Raw genomic sequence first — 25594 nt, forward strand, 5'->3', positions numbered from 1 at the left:
CTCCTCCTCCTCCTCCTCCTCCTCCTCCTCCTCCTCCTCCTCTTCGTCTGGTCAGCAACACAAGATGGGCACTCTTGCGCACATTGGCAATCCGCACCCGCACCCGCACCTGCACGCAGAGGACGGTAGTAGAGAGAAGGACCGCGAGGTAGAGGAGCGCAATGTCCCCGCCGAGCTGCCCCTCTCCCACTCCCACTCCCACTCCCACTCTTCGCAACGCACCCCTCCCTGGTCAAGTCGTCTGTCCACCTCCCTCTCCCTCAGCCTTCTTGGTCTAGACGAAACACTAGATCACAATTCCTGCACCATCCCACTGGCATGGATGGCCTTCCTCACCGGTCTAGTAGACGGAACCATCTATTCCCGTGCGGAAATTTGGACTGGGTTCCAAACGGGGAATACAGTTCAAGTAGCACTTGGTATAACCACCTATATCTTCCCCCAAAGCGCAAATGCTATTCCTCGTACACCACTTTTACTACTACTACGGTCCCTCTCCCTCGTAGCATTCTTCTTGGCGGGAATTGTAGGAGCCAGAGTGGGAGAAGTGTGGGGACATCGAAAGAGGGTGTACCTCGTTGCTAGCTCAGGCTTGCAGAGTGCACTCCTCTTTGGTGCGGCAGGAATCCTTTGGTCAAGACCGGATGGGGAGGAATTGACTTATCGGTACTGGCCAGGAGTCATCTTGCTCATTGCCTTTAGCATGGTAAGTTGTAGGGAGCGTAGCATTGTGCGGCTGGGGCAAAGCTCTGGTGAAGCTTCTCCTGTGCTCGTGCTCACACCCCTCCGCCCGGACCTTCATTCCCATGTCCCCTTCCACCAGGGTCTTCAATCCATCCAAGCTCAAAAAGTAGCCTCGCCAATCTTTTCCACCTCGGTAGCATTCACAGCCACAATGACGCAAATTGCTGCCGACCCCAAACTATTCTCCCTCAGTACAGCCATCCCTTCCCCTTTAAGCCTCCTGCGACGTCGGCCCTCTCCTCCCTCCACCTCCCTCTCCTCCTCTGAGAGGGAGGTAGATACGGGAACAACAACTACCAAGAGCGCACCACCTCCCCGTCGAGTCTTCTTCAACGACCCCTCCGTCAAAGGACGCGACTTGCGAATCCTCGCCCTCGTCTGTCTCGCCACGGGTGGGGGAGTAGCCCAAAGTCTTCTCGAAGGACAGACGGGAATTGGTTTAAAGGGGACAATGATGGTTGCGGCGGGGTGTAAAGGCTTTTTAGCACTCTTGTGGTTCATGCCAAAGGGGAAGAGGAAGTGAAAGAAAGTCAAGGGAGGGGAAGGGAAAGAAGGTGGTAGGGAAAAGGGGAGGAGGAAGTACGACCTCTTACTCCACGTACAGGATAGACACATACCCTGCGCAATCGTTACACCGCATAGACGACTTTGGTGCGAATTGTATTGTATTATAGCAATCGATGAAGATGTGATTGTGGTGTATGAGAAGTGCATCGGACATGATGTGACCTATGTTCTTCAGACTTGGTTCTCAGGACTTCCTTTCCACCGTACCTCGTCTCCACTCGCCAACAACTACATCTCTCACCCGCGCTCGCCTCCCTCCGCACCACTCCTTGGAAGCCATCCAATGCTCCAATGCCCAAATCTCCTCCTGCTGACGGGGTAGACCTCGTTACTCCCGCGGAGCGCCTCGCACAACCGCTGCACATATATCGCAGGGAGGACGATGGGCTCGAGACTTTCTGCTTGCATAGGTTGAGATCGCTGTTCCTTTTGCTCTCCTGAAACGTCGGGGGCAGGAGCACCATCCTCTTCAACGAGCGTGTAAAGGATCTTGGCGGCATTCAGAACGAGGGGCTCGTCTACGGGCTTGCCTTGAAGTCCAAGGGAGACGAGGAGGTCCCTCGATGGGAGAAGGGAGAGATAGAAGGAGGGTTGGAAGTACCAGAGCTGTGCGCAGCCAGAATGAGGACGACTGATGTGAGCTTGTGTGAATCGATCTTCATCACTCCTCCCACCTGTGTGCAAAAAATACTCACTGTGGCCTTCTCCTCACCGCTCTCCTCCTCCACCAGCACAAAGTGCCTGACGGCCTGCGCAAGCGAGGCGCGCTCCATCTCCTCTGCCACGGCCAGCAAGAGGGGTGCGTACGAGTCGCCTCCTCGCCCAGAGGTCCCCACCGTGTTGACATCGATGTCGGCACCGGAAGCGGCGGCAGCGGGACGCAAAGCGTACTTCTCTAGACGCATCGTCGAGTCCGGCAACTCCTTGCCCAGCGGACTAGAGCAGGTGGAGCAAAGCAGCCGTTGTAGGTGGGGAGGCGCCTGAGTATGAAGAAAAGCAACGTGCAGGGGGGGTGGAGAGATGAAATTGCGTTCGTCAGTACCAAAGTGTAGCTCCCGTGAGTGACCCAACAAGTTAACCTCCGCATCAATCTTTTGCCAGGAGGGGGTGTTTCTGTGTAAAGAGCAGCCGTATGTGGTCTTCATCTAGGACCAAGAGTATCAGTCGATGGAGCGGGTCAGGGCAGATGAGCGTACGGACTGACCCCTCCTTCCCACCTGCTGATGTGCCGCTTCTCTTCTCCTGCCGCCGACCACTCGCACTCGTACTGAGCAGTAGCGCGCAAGTAGAGACGGGAGAAGTTGCGGCAGCAGCTCGCGGGGTGGAAAAGAAGGTCCTCCGTAGCGCTCGCTGCACGATAGACCCTCTCGCTCGTCGGTAGAGGCGGAAAGCGCGACGTCGACCTTCTTGTTGGTCCATTGCCCCCCTTCCCCTGTCCTGTCCCCCCTCCTCGTTGGCACTTCCTTATGCAACTCACCTTTTCGTCCCGCTGAAGGCTTCCTTCTCGAGCCTTCTCCCTCGGCCAGATCATGTAGGCCTCCCCCACTCTCACTTCGTCCAAGCCCATAGGTCCATCAAGTCCTTCTTTGCCCTTTGTGACACTCTGATTGAGCAGCTGATCACCATGACACATCCAACTATCGATGAGCTCCTCCCAATTCTCCGAGGGCAGGGCAATATAGCTTGTACGGGCCGAATCGACGTGCAGAATGACAGAGGAGCAAGTCGCGCAGAGGAACCTGTTTGGCGCAGCGGAGGTCAGATAGGAGAAGGAGATGTGGCCGTGTGAAATTGGAAGGCTTGGCGGGGCAGGCAAGATGGGATCACAGCGTAGACGTAGCGAGAAGTGGTCCTGAACGAAGGGGATCGGCCCGCTTTGCTCGGATTTGACTTGAACAGGAAGTGTGATGCTGTCCTGCACTCCGGTGCTTGGCTCCTCGATATGCAGGGAATAGGGCGGCTCGGTCCGGTAAAGAATCTGACGAGTGACGTGCCCCGCACAGAGTGCTTCTTCTTCTTGTCCTTCTCGACTTCTGGACGCTTTCGGGACGGGGTAGAGCGAAATTAAGACAGACACAGTCCCAATCTGTCCTTGACTCTCGGCGATGTAGCTCGCGACAAGCCCGCTTATCGGCTTCCCGTTGCTACGCTCGCTTTCGACAAATTGCTGTCGTAGGTCGAGCTCGTCGGAGTGTCGACGCTTCTTCCCCCCGCCCCGAGCCGAAAATCCTCCTCGCGAGATTCCGATGTCTTCTGATCTCCCATCGTGAAGCTGCTCGTGTCCGCTGACGCTTGCTCGCCGTTGATGCTGCTCAACGCAGCCTCCGTGTGGTAGCGTCGGTGTGCAGGCCTCATGACGGCTTCCTGATCCGACAGGCGAGTGCGACTTGCAGCAGTGGCGAGCAAGTCGAAGAGCTCAGTATCCTCCGACCTCTTCGTTTGTGAATTGCGCGATATCGACTCAGAGCCTGCAGGGGGATCGACGGGGGATGACTGTGACTGGTATCTGGCGTCTGCAGCGTTGTCCTTGAAGAGCATTGCCCTCAAAGACATGGGTGTCGATCTCTTGGATCGGGAGGGCATCTCATCGACTGAGCTCAGTCCCGAAGGCACTCCACTGCCAGCACTGCGCGGTCTTGAAAGAGGAGCAGAGGCTCGCTCCTTGCCATTGCCAGCGGCACTGGTCGTCGTCGATGACCTTCTGAAGGTGCCCGCCAGCTGAGCAGTCGAAGATAGCCTCTTGAGCATGCTATTGCTTGACTTGGGAGAAACAAAGGGCGGGTCTACAGAAACGTTTGGCGAGACTTTCTTGGCCTTTGGAGCTACTCGTTGATCATCCAGCTGCTTGCCACTGGCAGCTAGACGGTCGATAAGATCATCCAGATTCAGATCCACATTGAGACTCTTGTGGCCGCCCACCTTTGGGCTCGCTCGCTGACTAGCAAGGCGAGAAGCGGTAGTGGTAACTCTCTCAGTCGAGGTCTGTATCATGTCCGTTGAATGGGAAGCCACAGGAGTGTAAAGACCAAGTGCGGGCTCGGAGGAAGTCGACAGCGTCGGGGATGACAGCAAGATGCCCTTCTCTGGGTAAGGAAGTGTATTTCTAGATCCTGTGCGACGGTGGGAGAACTTGTCATCCGGCCCGTATGCTGGTAGCAGTCCTCTTGCTTGGTAGTCCCGAATCTGCCCTTCGCTGGCACCTGAGCCTTTGCGTTGTCTGCTACTACCTCCATCGTCAGAGTAACGTGGTGGAAGGGAGCCGCTAGCGATCGAGCACGTCCCTTCGAGACTGCTCAAACTTCCTGCTTTCCGAATCAGAGTGCCTCGAGTGGCCACCACTGGACCCTGCATGCGACTACCTGACCTACTATGACCGCTGGCTACAGATCGAGCCCTCTCTGCCACATCTGTGTTGGAGCTCGCAGCGCTGCTCCTTCGACTTCTACCGCGCAGTGGACTGAAGCTTCCTGCGCTTTCGAAGGAGAATGGATATGCATATGCTGCTCTGCGGCTGGCGAGCAAATCGCGCGTGAGATTGAGGATGTGACTGATGTGCGACCAAGCAGCTTTATTGGTCTCTGACATGACTAGATTGTCCGTGGTCAGTGATTGTCTGGTGGACGAAGAACCAAAGATGCTCGTGAGTGAGCGAATCTCGTCTACAGAGCGGCCCTTGCGCGGCACGTTGCGCTGCTGCTCTGGACATCTGCTTGCTAGAGCAGAGATGAGTCGGTGTAGGGTAGCAAATACATTTGGCTCTGAAGTCTCGACGAAAGGGTTCCTCAGCTCTTCGCGGCTGGCCGAAGGGCTGCGGCTGCTCGTGGACGCCAATGTACTTGCGCTCCCTTGTCGCAATTTTGGAGACCGAGCCTGACGCTGGGCTGATTCTTTTGCGGCTCTACCACCGTGGGGCAAGTCGACCTTGTCGAGAGACTGGACAAGGTCGCCGAGAGCAAGTACCAGGTTGACGTTGTCACTGGTGAATGAGGTGCTGGTAGATCCCGCCGTCAAGGCTGCCGTAGAGAGGGAGTCGAGGAGGAGATTGAGCTTAGCGAGAGGCTGGCCTCGGTCCTCGCTCTGTTCCGAGACTTCGGACACGACGTTGATTGCCGCATCGAGGATGTCTACTGTGGCATCGGCCGACTCAAGGTCTTCCTCTTCGCGCATGACTTTCTTCTGCAGGGCCAGATTCCTCATCTGTTGAAGCAGAGCCTGCAGTGCTAGTAGAGCAGCCGCTTGATTTGCCAGTACGAGACCAGCCAGGTCGTTTTTCTGTCGATCTCCACTGTCTGCGCCCGTCGTCTCGATGGGATCGTCTGCCAGCTCCTCCAAGACCTCTTCCTCCTCCTCCTCCACGTCTACTTCTTCCTCGACTTCGCCATCGTAATCGCTCATCCCCGCCGCTTGCCTTCCAGCTGCTGGCCCACTGCTGCCGACGCTTCCCATTTCCGACTCTCGATCACTGAAGTCAGACTCGACCGTGGCATCGTAGAGGGAAGGGTGGAAGCTGGGTTCCGAGGTGGGTACAGAGGGGAGGACAAAGGCAGAGTCGCCATTGGGTGCGTCTAGGATGCGTAGCAGTGGTGAAGGGGGTGGGAGAGGATGAGGTTGTAGCACGGGGCTCTTGCGAAGCTCGCGGGTGGGGACTGTAGGCAATTCAATGGTGATCGACGTGGTGCGGACGCGAGGCTTCTCGAGTGTTGCCATGGTAAAGTCCCTTTGTCCTCGGATTTTGGTGAGGCAGTGATGGCCCCTGTGTGGTGGGGACAAGTGGGTAGTGTGCTCAAGTGTTGCTACGAGGAGGTGATTCCACTAAGCATGATGGGTGGTGGTGGTGGTGGTGATGATGATGATGGGGGGGGGTGAAGAAGCAATATGAGCCGGACAAAGCCAGTGGTACGAGATGATGTCCGAGCAAGAGGTGGACCATCGAGGGTGTCCGAGCGTGGTAGCAGTGATGTCGAGGTGCGTGCGTGCGTGTGTGTGTGATGTGCGTGCGTGCCTGGGCCTCCAGACTCCGATCCGGCCCCACTGCGCCACCGCCGGCTGTCGAGGCTCGGCTGAGATCTGTTCCGTTGCTCCGGGCGGCGAGCACAGACGGACAGTCGATCCCAGTACTGCTCACTGCTCACACCTCCCCGCAGAGGTCAGACACAAGACAAGCTAAAGTGGAGAACCCACATCTGGCACCTCGGTCGCAGCCTCCTCTTGCTCGTCATGGGTGAGCTCTCTGCTGCATTGTGGCATTTGTCGCGCCCCAGGCAATCTCACCATCGATCCCCTTGCCCTTATCCGAAACAGGCGCTCCCCTCTATGCTGTCGGCGTCCTCACAGGTGCGTAGGCCGGCCAGCAGATCTCAGTAGGGGCTCTGTCCCAGTCTCATGCTGATGATCCTTCTCGGTCCGCCCTTCAGTCTCTGACACATGTTCCCGAGACGCCTCGTCTGATGCCTCCGGGCCTCTCCTCCGCCGTACCCTCGAGTCACACCCCAGCGACGCCTTTCGTGTGGGCTGTTCATCGATCGTACCAGATGAGCCAAAAGCAATCAGGAGCACAGTGACTCAGTGGATCGACGAGCTAGGCATCAAGCTGGTCATCACTACTGGCGGAACCGGTCTGGGAGTGCGGGACACAACGCCGGAAGTGAGCGCAGCAGGCCAAGCGATACAACGGAAGCGGAGCGCTGAACCTGTCCCACTCCTTACCCAACACCTCGCAGGCGCTGTCACCTCTGATTGACAAGCCCACGCCAGGCATCACTCAGGCCATCATCGCAGACTCGCTAGCAAGGACACCACTCGCAGCCTTGTCTCGTCTTGTCACCGGCATCAGACAAGTGCCATTCTCCTCCTCCTCATCGAGTAGCAAGCACGGCTCTCCGGGGGCCTTGATCATCGCTCTGCCAGGCTCGCCCAAAGCAATCAAGGAATGTCTGCAAGTGTTACTCGGCACATCCGAGAAGGCCGGAATCCTCCTCCATGCATTGGAGCTTTGCACAGGATTAGGTGGAGTCAAGGCTGGACACAAAACACACCAGGAGCTGCAGCACGGTCACCCTCACCATCATGGAGGTCTGAGCGGCACAGAGACCGATACCGGAGCTTCAAGACATCAACACATCCACCAACACCCTCAGCCCCATCACAACAGCCATAATCATCACCACCACCACCATCACCATGGATCGGATCACTCACATGGCGTCCACTCTCATTCGGCTCCTCAGGCAAGGACCGCCTACCTCACCCACTCCGCGCACGGTTCCTCTACGCTTCGAGCCCGCCAGTCACCTTACCCTATTCTCCCACTAGATCAAGCCCTCTTGCTGATCAATGAACATACGCCCATGGCACGAGAAGTGGTTCAAGTGCCAGTAGATGAAAGACTCGTTGGCCATGTATTAGCAGAGGACGTCTCTGCCACTACTGATCTACCGCCGGGGAACACGACGAACGTGGATGGGTATGCCGTTAATGCTGCTAGCACTCCGCCGGGCAAGTACAAGGTGGTGACGGCGTCCATCCTTACAACCAGAGTGGCCGAGGGGCAAGAGCAGGATGCTTCTACGTCGCTCCTCAAGCCGGGCGAGGTCTGCAGGGTGAACACAGGTCAGGGTTTGCCGGCTGGGACCGACGGTGTGGTCATGGTGGAGGACACTGCTCTCATTTCCACGACTGCCCAGGACGAGGAAGACGAGATCGAGATACTAGCACAGATCGATCCGATGGAGAATGTGCGCCGCTTGGGCTCTGATGTGCGAGCAGGCATGATGGTCCTCCCAGCAGGCACGACCATTTCGGCTCTTGGCGGAGAGATTGGCACACTTGCCTTTTTGGGCAAGACGAACGTCAGTGTGTACAGAAAGCCAAAGGTGGCACTTTTGAGCACTGGAGATGAGCTGAGAGACCTCAAGGAGGATGCAGATCAGAAGGGCGGCAAGGAAGCGTGGGGATTCAAGGTGTATGATGCAAATCGACCCGGATTGAGAGCAGCCATCGAAGGCATGGGACTGGAGGTTGTGGATCTAGGCATCTTGGGTGACAAGTGAGTGTGTCTACAGAGAGTTCTAAGGGACACGAGTCTGGCTGGAGACTGGAGCCCTGACCACATCACCTCTACTTCCTCATCGTCAGTCCTACGAAGCTCACAGATAGCCTTCGCCGAGGAGCGCAAGAGGCCGACATCATCCTCACCACCGGCGGTACCTCCATGGGAGAGTCTGACTTTCTCAAGCCGATCATTGAGAGGGAGTTGCAAGGCTCGATCCATTTTGGCAGAGTGGCAATGAAGCCGGGAAAGGTGAGCTGTGGAGAGCTGCGGAGAGTCGGGGGTCTCGTGTGCTGACTTTGCCGCCACGACCACTACCGTGTCTCAGCCAACGACATTCGCAACCTTGCCCGCCCCAAGTGGGCAGACAGGCTCTACGCTCCTCTTTGCCCTACCGGGAAACCCCGCATCTGCCCTCGTCTGCTTCTACATCTTTGCGCTACCCTGCCTCCGCAAGCTTCTCGGCGTCACGCCCTCCAGCCACGACCTAGCCGCCGGCAATGGTGAGGGTCAGGCTAAACTCTCGACAAGCAACCCCTACTCTCTTCCCCGGATCAAGGTGCGATTGACGAGCGAGATGAGGCTGGACCCGCGACCGGAGTTCCACAGGGTGGTGCTCGGTCCGCCGGGTAGGGAGAGCGAGGATGGTTTGATGGTCGCGAGGAGCACGGGGGCGCAGAGATCCAGGTGAGTCAGCCGAGCCGCCTTGAAGGAAACCAGATCGAGTCGCTATAGTCGGGGGAAAAGAGCTGACCTTTACTGTACTCCTTCCTCACGATGACAGCGGTATGCATTCCATGGCAACGGCCAATGCCCTCGTATGCGTCCCTGCCCTCGAGAAGGGGGCGGAGAAAAAGTCGCTCAAGGCTGGAGAGGTGGCAGAGGCGATCCTTCTGGGCACTCTATCGTGACGAGAAGTGTGAACATGGGTGGAAAGACACTTCGCCTGTACTGATCCCCCGTCTCGTCTTTCACGGCTGAAATTGAATTGAAGCATTCCTTGGACCAGGAGCAACGATGTAGTTTAAATGAATTCACCGCGACTGGAGGAACGTAAAGCTACTCCACCCTGGCTCCATCTCCATCTCCATTCCTCCCTGTCGCTTCCACGCGCCGTCAGCAGACGTGTCTTTGTCATTGTCAGCGTCAGTGTCAGTGTCAGTACCAATGGCACGCACTGCTAACTTAGCCGAGCCGAGTCGAACCGAGCCAAGCCGGAGACCGAGACCGAGACCCGAGGGGCCGAGGGGCCGAATGTCCAAGGCGAAAGCTAAACAGGAATTAGAGCTCGGTTTTTGTTTAAATTTTTTTTTGCTTCGGTGATTGGATTGGATTAGACTTAGACTTGAGAAGTCTATGCGTTGTGTGTCCAATGGCAGATGACATTAAAAGATGGCGAGGAAGGGGGAGAGAATTCGCTTAGGCCGAGGCGAGGCAGGTGCAGGTGCAGACAAGGAGTAGACTTCCGGCTTGCCCTGTCTGCCTGGGACTCCATTGGCCGGCTGATGGGAGCCTGGCTGGGTGGGAGCTTTCAACTTCTTCTCCCCTCTGCTCAGAGAGAGGGCGGTAGGCGAGTGGAAGTGCCTGGCTCGGCCTGCGCCTCTTTCCGTGGCGTGGCGTGGGCGTGGGCGTGGCAAGTGGAGATGCACGCGCGTGTGAGTGTGCGTGTGCGTGTGCGTGAGAATGAGAGTGAGTGTGCTTTCGGGACGGCTCCGCGGACCTGATTGAGTCTTTTTCGCTTTGACTTTCTCTGGCTTGGCCTTTGGCCTTGGCTCTGAGCTGAGCTGACCGTTGTGGTGGGCTAATCAGCGGAGAGGGGAGCGATTCAAGGTGCAGGCGTGCATTGGTGCAGGGGCAGGTGCAGCGGAGCGGAGCAGAGCAGAGCAGAGGGGGCGCTAAGAAGAAGCGTGAGTGAGTGAGTGGGTGCGTGGGTGGCCCAATGGGCGTGGGTTTGTTTCAATCTGTCTGGAGGCATTGGGTGGGGCGGCGGGTGGAGCGTGGGCGCGAGGCGTGGGCGTGGGCGCGGCGTTGAAAGTGGGCACCCACGCACATGCACATGCACACCGCCCCACCCATCAAATATCACACGCTCGCTAACACCTCCTTCTCGCCGCTGGGGGGGGGGGGGGGGGGGAGGGAATCTCAGCGCCGCCAACGGAGAAGGGAAGATCCATAGCCCGAGGGATGTGAGGAAACGTCTAGCCTCATCTCCTTCGTTTCGATAATTATCGATGTTCTTCTTCTTTCCTCCCACCACTATCTAGATACTAACTCACCCACAGAAGTACCCGCAACGACAATCTTGTCCACGCACGCCCACACACACACCCGCACTTGCACTCCGCACCGATAAGACTCGCTCGCAATCAAGACGCGCCGCCGGGACACCCTTATCTCTCTCTCACCGCCGCTCCCGCCACTGGCCAACCCCCTCGCATCGAATCGCTTCGCTATCGTCTAGCAATTCCTTGCGCTTCCCACACCCACCCACACTCACACACTCACCTCTTCCAAGGAGAAAATGGCCGCCACTACTGCCAATGGCACTAGCCCAACCTCTTCGGTTCCCATTCACTCCGAGGCGTTGAACAAGATTGTCAGCGTACCCTTGGTCAATGCACCTTTGAGCTTCGCCTACAATACCATTGAGGCACACCCCGTCTTTGCCAAGCCCTACGTGAGTTGAAACGACGACGAGGTTGGCAGATGAAGAGAAGTACGCCCTTATTATGGCAATGGCTGACATCTTTCCTCCCTCCCTCACATCCATTCCACTCACTTCAGCACTTTGGAGAGGACGTGGTTACTCAGTCCCTCAAGCTCGCCGAGCCCATCACCAGTCGCTTCAATGGCCAGCTTCACTTCCTCGACGATCAAGCCCTCAAGGTCTTGACCTTTGCCGAATCCAAGTGGTCCTACCCTTTCAAGGCTACCCCTCAAGAAGTTGCCTCTCTACCCCTCTCCGTCCTTCAAGCTTACTCTGAAGCCCTCTCAAAGGCTTACGAACAACGTGTTGCTCCTGGCGTTCAAGCTGCTACCAGCAAGTTTGAAGAAGTCAAGAGTCAAAATGCATTTGTTAGACAGACGGTAGATGCACTTGGTGGTTTGCAGGCACGATTGGAAAAGGTACTTGAGCAGGTAAAGAGTACTGGAAAGGCTGGAGAGGAGAAGGCGGCTGGAGAAGCAAAGGGTTTGATCAACAGCATCTTTGAAGAGGTGAGTAAGGATTGCTAGAGGAGAAAGAGGGGGAGGGGGGGGGATAATGTCGACGACAAATCTCGCACCACAGAGACGATAGCTGACCAAATCCTCTTTCTTCTTCTTCTTCTTCCTCCTCCTCCTCGTCGCACCTTGACAGCTCGAGAAGGTTCGCTCTTTCGCCGGCTCTCTCCCCGCCGACGCCCGCAAGCGCTTCGATCCCGTCGTTGAGACTTTTGGCCAAACGTACACCCACCTGAACAAGGAAGTCCGAGATGGATCAGGACCTATCCTGCCTCGATTGCAAAAGGTACTGGCTTATGTTCAGGAAGAGGCACTGCCTGCGCTCAAGAAGGCGGCTGTTGAAGGGAAAGGATCGGGAGTGGATGGAACTCCTGCTGGAGCCAAGTAAGATTGCGAAATCCGCGTGAGCTAGGCTAAGCTAGGCTAGGCCAGGCCAAGTCTTCGAAAACGCACAGTGGAAGGCAGGACTTGCGTCAGGGCAGACGATATCTGCACTGAAAGACCATGCCACCGCCCTCCACTCTTTTCCATCTTACCGTTTCGCTTTCCTATCTTCCCCGCAACGATTCAGGTCGAGTCTATGTGTTCTCAAGCCTGTACTCTCGTGTCTCTTCCCTCCCTCTCATCCTTCTTTGTCTCTTTCTCTGTCTCTTTCTTCTGTCTCGAAAATTCCATCATAGATTGTCTTGTCTCTTGTCCTGCATGGCGGCCCGATATTCAGTTGGTGTGCGAACAAGCCTCCCCTCTACTCTAGTCTGACCTCGCAAGCTGGAACTCCCTCTCCACTTCCACTTTCAATCTCACTCAAGCGTGTGGACCAGGGGAAGAAAGCTGTACCACAAGCCCGATGATTGCCGCCCGGCCCTGGCAGGTGTGTATGTATGTGTATGTGTGTGTGCCTGAGCGGCACGACTCACCGCAAGGCAAAAGGGCAGGGCAAGGCAAGGCAAGCTTGGGTGGGCCCCGGCAAGCAAACGGACTTATCGGACACGATTCGACTCGACTCGACGGACGGAGTGAGTGAGTGAGTGAGTGAGTGACAGGCATGGCGCGGGCGGGCGGGCCCTTTAGCCCTGGAGCCCCAGCGGCGCGCGTCTGTCTGCCCTGCCTTGCCTTTGTGCCTGGCGTGCTTGTGGTGCTGACTGCCGGGTGGGTGCGGGCGGAGAAAAGAAGCAGGGCGAGGGGGGGGGGGGAAGGAGGAAAAGGCAAGGCGAATTTTTGGTGAGAGTGGTAGACTGCTGCGAAGTGCTGCTGCCACTGCTGCCTGCCAGCCACGCCGGGTGCTTAGAAGCGGGCGGACCCTGACATGGCAGCCATGTCTCAAGGGATTGGCAGGGAATCATGGCATGGCATGGCATGGCAGGAGCGTGGCATAGCATCGCATCGCATCCGCTCAGACAGACAGGCAGATAGGCAGGCAGAGTTGAGTCTACGCTTCTAGTAAAGGAGCGTGAGTCTTGTGTCTGAGCCAAGGGCAGCTTGCAGCATCCCATCGCATTCACTGGCCGACTTAGATCCCATTGCACTTGCAGCAGCACCACTCACCCAGACGGACAGACAGACAGAGCGGAGCGGAGAAAGAGACAACCGAGGCAGTCAAAGCGAGAGCCAGTAAATCCACTCCATCTCATCTCGTCTCAGCTCGTCTCATCTCATCTCAACGTATCTCATCGCGATTGTCCGTCTTGGCCATTGCCAACGATTGTCTCCTCCCCCCTCCCTCCTCCCTCCTCTTCCTCCCCCTCCTCCTCACTAAAAGACTCGACCGATATCGTTTCGAGCAAGGACGTTGGCACCTGAGGACCTTACCTCATATCGCGACCTATTCAAAGCACACACATTAGTGCAAGGCAGCAAGTCCTCTCACGTCGCTCCGCACCTTTCTCACTGCGACCCGTCCAGTCTTGACTCGGCTCCCTCCAAGCCGAGGTATCCCTGCATCTCTCCCATCTGACTTTGGCTGCCCGACTAATTCATTCAGGCACAGGGACTTATTGCCCGCCTACCATTCACCTCTGCAGCAAACCCTGTTGCTCGCTCTTTCTCCGACCAGGGACAGCTGCCTTGCTAGCTAGCCCTGCTTCAACACTTTGCGAGGTGTCTTCTTCCCCCGATCTGGGTGTCCCCCGCCTCACCACTATCTCCTCCTTCTGCCCACATCCCTACTTGTACTCGTAGCTGTTCTGGCGATTGGGTAGCCCACGCCATGGATCCCAATGCCAATCAAGGCTGGGCATCAGCTGGCGCATATCCATCCGGAGCACAAGCCGCCCCCTCGACCCTGCAGGGGCTAATGGGCAGCCATGGCAGCAACCGGCATCAGCAGCAGCAGCAGCCACACCAGCCACCAGCAAGAGCTTCCTCTTCCTCTCTCTCTCATCTGCAGCAACAAAATACCGATCCACAACCACCCGTAGAACAGCACGACTTTGACTCTATTTCGGCAGCAGACTTAGACGCTCTGCTCAAGCAGTACACTAGCGCTGGGCCTGGCGGCGTGAGTGCCCTAGATGACATGGTTAGCCCCTCGGTGAATCAACATCAGCGGCCCAGCGGCGGCAATAGTGGCCTGGCAAACGACAATAGCAGCTATAGTATTGGCAACGTAGATGGTATGCCCTTTGGCGCTTCTTTCCAATCAGCACAGTCTTACGACGGCAGGCAAGCAGAACTCACTCCTCGTACGCAGAATCGTGTCCTCTTTCAAGATGAAGCCAAGAGGCATGACGGCAGAGCTCAGGCTGAGAGCAGTGGCAGCGGAAGCGGCAGTACCGCACTCCTCGCCTCTGGCCTCACCAACCTCGATTGGGACAAGATTGGCATACCAGAAGCTCTGCGGGACTCTCCTCTTCCTTCTGGCCCTCGGTCTCAGGCCCAACAACGGGGCTACACAAATCCTTCAGACGCTGAGATGATGGTCATGACATCCATGCCCGGTATCCCGCACCGAATCTCCCACTCCGAACTCAGTAGCGCCGGAGCTACAGCTGGAGGAGGCTCCAGCGTGGGCGGAAGCGTCAGTGGGAACGGAAGTGGTCGATTCGGGGGAAGAAACTCCTGGGATGGTACCTCTGGCTCGCCCATGACGTATAGCAAGAGTCACATTGGACAGCCTTCGTTGGCGTCCAACATGGCCATGCAACAGGCGGACATTCCACCTTCTGAGAGTGACGCTTCAGACGCATCTGTAGGGTCTACAAAGCGACGCAGGATGACCTTTTCGGGCGGTGACTCTATGCATGAAGGTGGCAGGGGAAGACCGGGGGGTCATCAAAACAAGGGCTGGCCAGAGCAGACAGATCTACCACTGGAGCAAGGGCAGGGGCAGCAACAGCAGTCATACGGAGCAGGGCAACCGCTCGGATCAACACTGTCATCCTCGGCCGTCTACGATCCTACCATGGCAGCGACAAGTCCGACGTTTGCAAATGCCTCCCATCATCATGGTTCCGTGCGCAACCTCGATTACGGAGGCTATGGCGGTGGACCGTCCCACTATACTCGAGCTGAGCCGAGCGGCAACAACATTGTCAATTCTAAAGACCTCGAGGCCATGGCTACAGAAAGTCTGCAGAGGGCCAGTGCTCAGAATCAGCGCACAACGGATGGAGCTGGACACCTGACTGCTATGCCTGCGGGAGGAAGCAATGTCATGCCTTACCCACAGCAGCATGCTCAGTCATTTGGTCACAATCATCAGTCGCAACCTTACTCCCAGCCCATGCCTCACAACTCACCCTCGCGTCACCACAATCAGCATGCTCAGCCGCAATTGGTCCGTCAGAGGTCTACCACCGCCCACGCAGCTCTGCCACACCGTCATGACGCCTCCGGACCAGGTACAGATTACGCACAGGGGGTCACAATCCTCGGCACAGGAGGAGCAGCGCCTTCTCATAGTACCAGCGGCGACGCAAGAGGTCACACCATGCCTTCAGCTGCATCCTTGAATGCTCAGGGAGGTAACGCAGCCTCTCACCCTCCTGGACTTGGCTCGTCCATCCTCAAGGGCCAAGATCCGGCTTCTTCAGGTCATGCGGCAGCGAACGACTTCACCCGTCGCAAAGGCTGGTCGAATCGCGTGGTGGATGAGCTCCTCGATTTTGCCCACGTCTTGGACCTGACGGGGAAGATCCTCTATGCCACGACGGCTGTTCAGACTCTGACTGGCTGGAAGGTAGAGGAATTGATCGGAACGAACATCTTTCAGATCGTCCACCCACAAGACGCTCCTTTGCTGAAGAGGGAGCTCAACAGGGCTTTGCAGAAGGAGGGAGAGGAAATCGTCCTCTACTACCGCCTGAAGCGAAACCCTCCAAAGACGGTTCGGGCAGCCAAGAACCGACGAGGCGTCGAGGCTGGAGATATGAATACGAGCAAGGAGACTTCGGCTGCCGGATCTGGGTCCAGTGCAGTCTCCTCTCCAACCGAATCGTCCTTGCCAACCGACTCTAGTGGGATCGATGGCGCGGCAAAGAAGGTCAAGGATAATCCTGCTGCCGTAGGAGAGGTGGACCCGGACGCCGAATGGATTACTCTGGAGATGACAGGTCATGCTTATTTCCCTCCCTTGAGCGTGGGGCAGGAAACGAATGCCCCGAGCGGAGGTGAGGCTGATGGTGAAGAGGAGAGCGATGATGGAAGCGATGGTGAAACGCTGGATGGCACTAAGCTCAAGCAGGAGAATGGTGACGAGCCCGCCCCGGCATCGAAAGCTGTCAAAGAGGACAGCGTTGGTCCTATGTCACGCGATCACAAGAGACGTCACAGCAAGGCTAGCTTACCATTCGGCAGTCCACAGACGAAGACGTACAAGCTACCTCTTGCACGATCGACCGAGGCTCAGTGCTTCTTCTGTTCCTGCAGAGCCTACCCTTCCAAGAGTGTCACGGTGCTAGACTCGTTCCTGGAGCTGAAGCTAGAGAATGAAAAGCTGAGGCTGCAATTGGAAGAGCTCAATCTCACTGAAGCTGCGGCGGGCGATGGTGGAAGAGGAGATCACAACAGGGATGATGCCTCTGCGACGCCCATGGGCTTTTCGACCGAGTCAGGAGTCTTTGAAGCCTTTGGGATCTCACCGCCCATGGAGGCCTCACCTGATCTGCGCGGTGCTGACGAGGCAGGATCTCATCGCTCGCCCAGCGCCTCGCTACTATCAGGCTTCGACAGGGGTGGACCAAGCGGCTCTTCTTCCGCCACTGCGCGTACGCACACTCATCCACCAGCTAGTCCACACGGAGCAGGAGAGCTCTCTAGCCCTTCGAAGGGTGGCGCGTCTGGATCTGCTTCGAGAGAAGGCGGCCCTGATCCTCGTCCGCCTTACTACCGTTCCGGATCTGCCATTGACGCCAGCGGAGAGCATGGCAGCAGTGGTGCGCCCGGAAGCTACAGGAACAAGAAGTCCAAGTCTACGATGCCCTCTTCTGCATCCTCGATTACCGCTATCAGAGGTACGCCGGTTCAGGAGAGTTCTTCAGGCGGAGGAGGTGGTAGTGCAGGTGGATCCTCTCTACTGAGCAGCGCAGCAGCTACCGGAGATGAGGATCGCGTTTGCACCGATTGCGGCAGGACCGATTCGCCCGAATGGCGCCGTGGACCCCTCGGACCAAAGACGCTGTGCAATGCCTGTGGACTGCGTTATGCCAAGAAGGTCAAGCGAAGGTCCCAGCCTTCACTGCAGATCAATCCTTCGACTGAAGTGGGACCGGATGGAGAACCATCATACGCTGCTGATGAGAGAGGGTCTAGAATCGTCATGTCCCCCACTTCTGCCAGCAGTGCGACACCTCATCATCATCCTCACCAACTTCATGGACAGGCGCAGAATCAGGTTGCTTTTGGCAACACTTCTGTAGGAATGGCCAATGCTGGCCGAGGTCCTCCTGCGCAGCAGCAGCAGCAGCAGCAAGCGCAGAACTTCTACCCGACCATGGGCTCGTACAATCCCGCAGGGATGCTCGTGGATGACGGCAGTGGGTACGGAGGTGCCGGTTCCGGCGTGGGCGTCGCACAGATGGGAGCCGGTTCGCCCCTCGATATGAGTACTGGTATGGGAATGGGCATGTCCAGCGCAGGCTATGGAGGTCAGATGATGTCCTCTACCTCGTCTTCTGCCGCTGCCGCTGGTGCGGGTGCCATGCCGCCACCACCTCCTCAACAGCAACAACAACAACAGCAGCAGCAGATGCAACAACAGCAACACATCGTTCATCAACAGCAACAGGTAGTTCAACAACAACAACAACATTTGGCCCAACAGCAGTTGCAGATGCAACAACAACAACAGCAGTTACAACAGCAGTTTCAGCAACAACAACAGCAGCAGCAGCAGAGGCAGATGTATGGACATGGGCCGGGCATGTGAGACTGACTGGGGTGGGACGGGACGGTATGGGATGGGGTTGGGACGGGACCGCTGCAGAGGTGCTGCTGGGGCCCGTCGCTTGCCTGGTCTGCTCGTGGCCTAGGAGTCACTATTGAATGTTGCTACAGAGTTCTTTGATACCTCTTCTATTCCCTCCCTCGTCCCGTCCCTACTGTACTTGCTAGATCCCACTCCCTTTCTCCCCCTCCCCTCTTCCCTTTCTCCCCTCCCCTCTTTTGTGCTCTCTGCTCCTCCTCCCGTGCCTCCTGATTTCCCACTTTGTCACCCAGCTCGCCTCGCGCATAGATTTGCAATATGATTGATTCCTCTACGGGCTCCACCACGACATTCTGACAAATTGACAATACATACATACGAGTATGGACTTTCCTTGGAACGCTATTCTTTTCCTTTCTTTTTCCTTTTTTTTTGACTTGGCGGTTTGGACTGATCCTACTGCTACGCTACTGCTGCTGCGCCAGCTCGATGGGGGATTGCTGGGATGGGAAGGGACGGGGAGAGGGGATGTGAGTCGCGGCTGGGAGACGGACGGACGGAGTGGAGGAGTGGAAGAAGACAATCTCCGAGACGCGGGCGAGGGTCAGAATCAAGGGTGATCGATCAATACGAGGCATCCTTCTTGTCGCCTTCACCTTTGCCCAACCCCTCCACAGTCTCCCCCTCCAGTCTCAGTCCTCTCCTCGCCCTCCCATCCAATCATTCACAAAGATGGCCACACCTCCCGCCCTCTCCCACTCTCCACCCAAGCAAGCCTCCTCCTCTTCAGGCAAAGGCAAAACCTTTGAGCACCTCACAACCCCCCATCAATACTCTTCTCTCCTCTCCTCGTACGACGTTTGGCTCTTTGATTGCGATGGAGTTCTATGGTCTGGAGATGATTTGATTCCTGGAGCAGTCAGTGTATTGGAAAAGTTGAGAAAGTGGGGAAAGGAAATTGTCTTTGTGACGAATAATGCTAGTAAGAGTAGGGGGAGTTATTTGAAGAAGTTTGAGAAATTGGGGATAAAGGCAGAGGTGGTAAGTTGGGGAAACAGAGAGGAGGTATACTTGGTGTGAGGTGAGCGCTGATCTCGATCTCGGACCCTTTGGCGCTGTTACTCTTGACCTTCAGGACGAGATCTTCTCATCTTCATACGCAGCAGCAGCCTACCTAAAGCGAGTCCTCAACTTCCCTTCAGACAAAAAGGTCTATGTGATCGGCATGGAGGGCATCGAGGAGGAGCTCGACGCCGAGGGAATCGCCCACGTCGGTGGCACCTCTCCTTCGGACAATGTCTTTCTCCCCACCCTCGACTTTTCCAGCTTACAGTCTGAAGAAGCACTAGACCCAAGCGTGGCGGCAGTGGTGTGCGGATTCGATATGCATCTCTCGTACATCAAGTTGGCAAAGGCTCACAAGCATCTCACTCGTCCTGGTGCCGGTGATACAGACTCGATCAAGGAAGGATCACCCAGTGGGGGTGGATGCCACTTCATCCTCACAAATGACGATTCGACTTTCCCCGCCAAGGGTGGACCCTGGCCAGGTGCAGGATCACTAAGTGCCCCCCTCCTCTTCTCCACAAAAAGAACACCAACGATCATTGGTAAGCCTCATCAGCCTATGTTGGATACGATTCTCGCAGCTAAACACTTTGATCGGTCCAAGGCAATCTTTGTGGGAGATCGACTGGATACGGATATTGAATTTGCTGTAAATGGGGGAATTGCGAGATTGATGGTGCTCACTGGGATTAGCACTAGGGAGGAGATTGAGGGGGAGGACAAGAAGGTCGTGCCGGACTTTTTGATTCAGTCGCTGGGCGATTTGGACGTCGTAGAGGATGAGAAGTGAGAAGAGGGGCATAGATAGACGGTCTCAAACTAGAGTGGGAATAGAAGGGAATCTGCTTTTCATCTCTACAGTGGGATGCGCTGCATCTACAATGGGTAGACGGAGTCCTGGCAACTGAATTGCACTTCACGAGCCTTCGTTCTGAGCGATGCAACCAGACTCGTCTTCTGAGCAGGCAGACTCTGTAGAAGGCTGTGTGATCAATGAATCGATTGGAAGTGGACCGCTGCTACCTAGATCCACATGAGTGGAAGGGTAGAGATCATAAAGGGCCGATGACTATCACTTCCACCACTTTCCCGTCCTCTTCCTCGGTCATGCCGTCGCGCTATGCCTCGCCTGTGAAGAGCTGTGGGACCTTTGCTGAGATTTCCACTACCCGTTCCACCAGATTCATATCTGTGTTGAGTCAAGGGAAGAGAGAGTGTGTGTATGTCAGCTCAGCCAATTATTCTCTCGTCCCTCTCTCGTCCCTATCCTCTCTTCCTGTCCTCTCCACTCTATAAGAACTCACCAACCCCATCTCCAACATCCACACTAGCAAATTCCCTCAACACCTCTCCCGAATCGGCCACTTTTCCAATGACCTCTACGTACTGGGCTGAAGAGAGCTCGGTATCCCTGTTCAGCTGAACCTCTACATGTCCCAGATCGGAGGTTTGGAGGAGGAGGGTCTGAGCTGTGAGCTGCGTTGGTTCAAGGAGAGGAGAAGCAGAGGCGAGGCAGAGGGTGTTATTAAAGGCGTGAGATGACTTGCAGAGTGACGGGAATAGGGGATTCGTGGACTGGCCCTGTTGCTCCCTACGTCCTACCTGCGCTTCTGCACCACGGTCCCACTCACCTTGTTGACCTTTCCTACAATGCGCACAATCTGCCCGCGATACTGTGGCAGCATCGACGAGTTGATAAAAGGCGTCGGCTTCTCCATGCTTTGCGTGACTTAGTGTGGTGGTGAGAAAGGATGTATGTAGGTGCGGTGAAGCGTAGTGCAAAGCTCAAAGCTCAAGCCCTTCTTGTACGGCGGTGACCCTAGCTAGGCTTTGGCGGAGGCGTGTTAATTGCCCTCTTACGCCTGTCCCACTTTCGCGTCGCGCAACGGAAGTGGCGACGCCCTGGGTGAATGATTACATAAGCCTACCGGACAGGCGCACGTACCTCGCACGGGGCAAAGGCCGTGCACGCGACATTGCAGGCAAGGTGAAAGTGCGGGAGAAGGAGAATGAGTGGAGGGGGACAGCCATTGCTCACGGCGTGGTGGTGGTGGTGATGGTGACGAGGATGGCAAGTTTACCTCTGCTCCTTCCCTTTCATCTCTTCTCCCACCCAATTCACATCGACTGTACTCTTTACCGCCACCACCACCACCATCATCATGACTACCACCTCTGCCCCCTCTACAATGAAAGGTCTCCTTCTCAAAAAGTTCGTCTCGGAAGAAGTAGCCACTAGCGATCCCTATACCTACAGCACCGATATCCCCATCCCTTCCTCCTCTTCTCTCAAACCTCACGAAGTACTAATCAAAGTAGCCGTAGCGGGGTATTGTCACACGGAGAAGATGACGGCAGTGGGAGACTTCAAAGCCATGCTCAAAGGGCGAGACCTGCCACTTGTCCCCTCCCACGAGCCTACAGGCGTAGTAGTCGCACTAGGAAGTGAAGCCGCTTCTGAGAAATCCTCTCCTGCCACAGGTGGAAAGGGTCCACTTCAAGTAGGAGATCGGGTAGGCTCGCTAGCCTTCAAGGACTTCTGCGGAGAGTGTCCAGACTGTAAATCAGGTCGACCAAAATACTGCGATGCCTCCGAGGCCGTGGGGTTGAGTGTCGATGGTGGGTTTGCAGAGTATTGCGTCGTGGACTACCGCAGCTCCGTCAAGCTTCCCGATTCACTAGATTTCGCTTCAGCTGCTCCTCTCATGTGTGCAGGAGCGACAATGGCTTCTGCTATCAAGGGATGTAATCTTCAAGCTGGACAGCATTTGACTATTATTGGTGCGGGAGCATTGGGACATATTGGTTGTTCACTAGCCAAAGCTCAAGGGCTGAAGGTATCCATGATCGACTCGAGGGAGCCACCATTGGAACTCTGTCGAAAGCTCAAATGGGCACCAGATTACACCTTCAATGCAAAAGACATCAGCGACCCATCCGACGGAGAGCAGATTGCAAAAGTCCTCGAGGCAATTGGGGGAAGTGCACCAGATGCAACCATTGTAGCCACGGATGTCATTCCTGCTTTCACTCTGGGGATTTGGCTCACAAAGAAGCACGGTCAGCTACAAGTCGTTGGTCAACCAAGTGATCCAATCCAGATTCCCTTTTTCCCACTCATCTTCCGCGACCTCCGGGTAACGGGGAGCTTACTAGCAGATCAAGTCACATTGAAGGAATTGGTGGATCTGGTCGCGGAAAAGGGAATCGAGGTCAGGACGATTGAATATGGACTGCAGGAGGTGCCAAAGTTGTTGAGTGATTACGCCAAGCCGGGACATGCAGGGAAATTGGTCGTGAGAATCAGCAACGACAAGGAGGCATAAGGGTGGCTGACTAGGAAAGGCTGGCGAGATGAAGCTCTCGATATTTCTTGGGTCACAGTAATACAATTGTGCTTGGTATAAGTTGCAGTTCCACACCTCTGATGCAGTGATTCAATGGGACATCCACCGCAACTTTGCCAAAGTCTTGGGCCCCTCACCCTTCCTAACGTCGCCGTCACCACCTGCCGTAGGATCCCCTTGGCCTCTATCCTTACGCTCCACCAGCAGCCGCAATCCTCCTCCTCCTCCTATCCGCCTCTCCCGCACCACCCCTCTTCGTGGCAATAACAGCAGTCAGCGCAAACACCAACACCATCCACGCCATCTCCCTCTTGCGCAGACTGAGCGTCAAGCTAGAGGGGGTACTGCCTCCACCCATGCCCATGCCCAAGCCAAAGGAGCGCGAGCGACTCGACGACGTGGGGCGCTTTCTCCCACCACCAGCAGCTCCTCCGCTTCGATTGCTGGACCCGGCTGCGCGTAGCTTGCGATAGCGCTCCGTCCTGCGACGCCACTCTACTTCTTCCCCTTCATCCTCGCCCTCTCCCTGGCCCGCACCACCACGACCCCTCGAAACCCCTCCAAGCGGGTGCGAGACAACGCTCCACACACCCTGGATACTGCGGGCAACTTTTCCCTTTAGATGTCGGTTGAGAGAGAGGAGACGGAGCGCAAAGAGGTACACAAGTGTGCGGACCAGATCGCGCCATCGTCTTCTAACGGCCATCTGTCGCTCTCTGACGGGCAGGCCAGAGATGGCGTAAGAAGAGGTGCGGTGGTGAAGAGGACGACGTAGTTGATGGGCTGCCCCTGCTGCCGTAGGAGTGCGGGAGCCTTCATCATCGTCATCTGCCTCGTCTTCCTCGGCGTTGTACTGCTGCCCATTGCGGGTGGTGAGGCAATGTCGAGCTTGCTGTGATGGGTTGAAGGAAAGCCCCTCAACTCCACTCTCTGAAGGAACCAAATAGGCGGGATAGCCCCAAAATGGATTCGCAGAATTGTACGGAGAGACGGTACCTGGAACTCTGTTGAACTTGCGAGTGCGGCGGGAGAGGAAGCGTGGCGGATCGTGAGGGTCCAGAGGTGCACTGGAGGAAGCGCTGACACCATGTTGAGCGGTAGTGGCATTGCCTCCTGCCTTTTTCTCTTCTTCCGATTGTCCCCGACCTCGCCATCTTTCGAAGAAGCCTCGACCAGCTGTGGAAGCGCCTGCATCAGCTCCGCTCTTGCCCGTCTTTCCACGACTTGTACTGGCAGCAGTGGACGTCTCGCCGGCTTTGCCACTAGCGTCGCTGTCTACTTCCTCGACTTCTGTTCCTGTATCGTCTACGTCAGGAGAGTAAATGAAGCTCTCCCCCGCACCTCCACCTTGACCAGCAGTATCATATTCGCCCTCTTCCCACAGCCGAAAATCGCGCAGGGACCTTGATCGCTTCAGGTTTGTAGGGCTACCAGGGGTAGCCTCGGTGGTCGCAGCTGGATTACGGTCTGCTCGGCGGGCATGATTAGTGTCTGGCGCTGAGCCTCCTCGCGTCATTTGCAGTCTCCTTAGCTTATTGGCCGCATCGGCCGTCATCTTGAGACCACCAGATCCCCAACCTCCTCCAACCCAGCCTCCTCTGGCTCCGCTGCCAGTACTGTTCGATAGAGGATGAAGTTCAGAGGACTTGTCTTCGAGGGGCGTAGCGCGTCCTGAAGCTCCGGGCGTAATGGCTCTGGACTGACCACCCCTGGGCGTAGCAGCTGCACTGAAATAGTGCTCGGCAATGCTGTCGAAGCTGCCTGACCTGCTGAGTCCTCTCGTCTGGCGTGAAGAATGAGAATAAGAGTGTGGAGGCTCTTCCCTGCTTGGGCTGACGGGAGCACTTCCTCCTCCTCCCTCACTGCGGATACTTTGGCTCCTCTTTCTACCGACATGACTAGCAGGACCAGCGCGAGTAATGTGAGGACGGGCAAGACGGCGCACGACATCGTCCGTCTCAGCCTCAAGGCCGATATCCCATTCTCCGCCCAGCTCCTTGGGCAGCCTCCCCGCCTCAAACAGCCCGCCCTCGGCTGCAATTTCCGTCTTGTTGACAAAGTAGACCTTCTCCAGGGCCTTGCGAGGCAAGAGACGCTTTGCAAGAGCCCATATACCAGAGTGAACCCAACCGAAGTTGAGCACGTGCACAGAAGAGACGAGACCTGGGTAGTGGTTCTTGAGGAGATCAAGGAGGAAGGGGAGAAGCTCCAGCTCGAAATTGGAGGAGTTGGAGGAAGAGAGGTCGAAGATGAAGGAACATTGGAGAGGTGGAGCGGAAGATGACGATGATGCTGATGGTTGCGCCTCATCCGCAGACCGTGAGCCTTCTGGTCTGAGCTCTGCTATCCTCCTCCGCACCACCTCCAGACAGGCGGCTATATACTCCTTGACATCCCCTAGCCCTCCCTCGTCTGGTCTTTCCAGACTTCTGAGAGTGATGAGAGCTACTGGCCTGCCGAGAGTGTCTACAAAGCGATCATTGAGCCATAGTAGCGGCGGTCTGCGGAGCTTCTTGGGTGGTGAAACGTAAAGTGGATGGAGAGAGTCGAGGGAGAGGGAGTCAAGGTCGGTCTTGAGACGCCATCGTAGAGTGGAATGGAACAGAGAGAATGCAGCAGGAGGCTTGTAACCGCTTCTCCGCAATGAACGAAAGATTGTCGCTAGAGATAGGCGAGGAGGGTATACTTGAGGAGGGTCAGCCTCCACCTTTACGGGATACAAGGTCCCCACCCTTGGACCCTTTGACTCACCTCTGTCATTGAGATAAGCGACGCATCTCTCCCTCACTTCTTCGCCATCGAAGTCTTCGCTCTCAAACTCCTCTGTGAGCTCATCGGGCAGCTCATCGAGAGCTTGCTGTTGTAGAGAACGGAGGTCCTGGAGATGCGCGTCGTACTGGGCATGTAGGTCCTTGTGCTTCTGAAACACGGCAGATGAAGAGGATGCAGCAGCAGAGGAGGACGAGGAGGATGACAGTAGACCTGGCATGGCTGCTGCTGCTGCTGCCTCTTCTGCCTCAGCTGAGATCAACAAGAAGTGAGGAGGAGTGAAGGATGCGATGGATGTCTGGTCAGAGTAGCAGTGGGCCTCCCCCTCCGGTCCGGGTGCAATGTAGCGTGAGTGGTCTGGCCTCGGCAACTTTGAGCGCCTCGCCTCGCTTCCGCCTTGACGTCCCACTCCGCCTTTGCCGTCCGTCGCTTGGCTCTCCCGCACGCATTTGCCGCATCTCGGAGCCG

The 25594-nt window shown here is 56.4% G+C and overlaps 9 protein-coding genes across 9 annotated transcripts in view; 6 read left to right on the forward strand and 3 right to left on the reverse strand.

The window, feature by feature from the left end:
- Positions 1-1548, forward strand: part of BCV69DRAFT_121315 (hypothetical protein) — a 1846-nt gene extending 298 nt beyond the window's left edge. The window contains exons 2-3 of the mRNA XM_025489147.1: positions 5-730; positions 824-1548. Coding sequence (XP_025344925.1) covers positions 5-730; positions 824-1267 — 1170 coding nt within the window. The 3' untranslated portion in view covers positions 1268-1548. The remainder of the gene's footprint in view (positions 1-4; positions 731-823) is intronic.
- On the reverse strand, positions 1408-2781 carry BCV69DRAFT_121385 (hypothetical protein). The gene is made up of 2 exons (XM_025489148.1): positions 2007-2781; positions 1408-1917 (listed from the first exon to the last, which is right to left on the reverse strand). The coding sequence occupies exons 1-2, from the start codon at positions 2454-2456 to the stop codon at positions 1549-1551; spliced, it is 819 nt and encodes a 272-aa protein (XP_025344926.1). The 5' UTR covers positions 2457-2781; the 3' UTR covers positions 1408-1548.
- A 3640-nt stretch (positions 2782-6421) lies between these two features.
- BCV69DRAFT_285652 (hypothetical protein) lies at positions 6422-9369 on the forward strand. Its single transcript, XM_025493459.1, has 7 exons — positions 6422-6532; positions 6613-6645; positions 6726-6955; positions 7032-8356; positions 8446-8611; positions 8688-9046; positions 9144-9369. Exons 1-7 carry the CDS (start codon positions 6529-6531, stop codon positions 9268-9270), a joined length of 2244 nt encoding a protein of 747 aa, XP_025344927.1. The 5' UTR covers positions 6422-6528; the 3' UTR covers positions 9271-9369.
- A 1257-nt stretch (positions 9370-10626) lies between these two features.
- On the forward strand, positions 10627-12285 carry BCV69DRAFT_285654 (hypothetical protein). Its single transcript, XM_025493460.1, has 3 exons — positions 10627-11036; positions 11144-11575; positions 11718-12285. Exons 1-3 carry the CDS (start codon positions 10881-10883, stop codon positions 11967-11969), a joined length of 840 nt encoding a protein of 279 aa, XP_025344928.1. The 5' UTR covers positions 10627-10880; the 3' UTR covers positions 11970-12285.
- A 1502-nt stretch (positions 12286-13787) lies between these two features.
- Positions 13788-17945, forward strand: BCV69DRAFT_301793 (hypothetical protein; the record flags this gene model as incomplete). The annotated part of the gene is made up of 1 exon (XM_025494600.1): positions 13788-17945. One exon carries the CDS (start codon positions 13788-13790, stop codon positions 17943-17945), a length of 4158 nt encoding a protein of 1385 aa, XP_025344929.1.
- Positions 17946-18188: 243 nt separating this feature from the next.
- On the forward strand, positions 18189-19902 carry BCV69DRAFT_121557 (2-phosphoglycolate phosphatase). Its single transcript, XM_025489150.1, has 3 exons — positions 18189-18465; positions 18739-18983; positions 19078-19902. Exons 1-3 carry the CDS (start codon positions 18432-18434, stop codon positions 19798-19800), a joined length of 1002 nt encoding a protein of 333 aa, XP_025344930.1. The 5' UTR covers positions 18189-18431; the 3' UTR covers positions 19801-19902.
- A 226-nt stretch (positions 19903-20128) lies between these two features.
- BCV69DRAFT_253775 (replication factor A protein 3) lies at positions 20129-20728 on the reverse strand (the record flags this gene model as incomplete). Its single annotated transcript, XM_025490536.1, has 3 exons — positions 20129-20199; positions 20315-20474; positions 20630-20728. The coding sequence occupies 3 exons, from the start codon at positions 20726-20728 to the stop codon at positions 20129-20131; spliced, it is 330 nt and encodes a 109-aa protein (XP_025344931.1).
- Positions 20729-21271: 543 nt separating this feature from the next.
- On the forward strand, positions 21272-22309 carry BCV69DRAFT_243077 (GroES-like protein; the record flags this gene model as incomplete). The annotated part of the gene is made up of 1 exon (XM_025490052.1): positions 21272-22309. A coding segment is annotated over one exon (1038 nt), but the record flags the coding sequence as incomplete, so codon positions are not given.
- Positions 22310-22355: 46 nt separating this feature from the next.
- On the reverse strand, positions 22356-25468 carry BCV69DRAFT_285659 (hypothetical protein). Its single transcript, XM_025493461.1, has 2 exons — positions 25109-25468; positions 22356-25018 (listed from the first exon to the last, which is right to left on the reverse strand). Exons 1-2 carry the CDS (start codon positions 25344-25346, stop codon positions 22548-22550), a joined length of 2709 nt encoding a protein of 902 aa, XP_025344933.1. The 5' UTR covers positions 25347-25468; the 3' UTR covers positions 22356-22547.
- Positions 25469-25594: the final 126 nt, after the last annotated feature.

The sequence above is a fragment of the Pseudomicrostroma glucosiphilum genome (genome assembly GCF_003144135.1).
Source record: "Pseudomicrostroma glucosiphilum strain MCA 4718 unplaced genomic scaffold BCV69scaffold_20, whole genome shotgun sequence".
In the NCBI taxonomy this organism is placed as follows: domain Eukaryota; kingdom Fungi; phylum Basidiomycota; class Exobasidiomycetes; order Microstromatales; family Microstromataceae; genus Microstroma; species Microstroma glucosiphilum.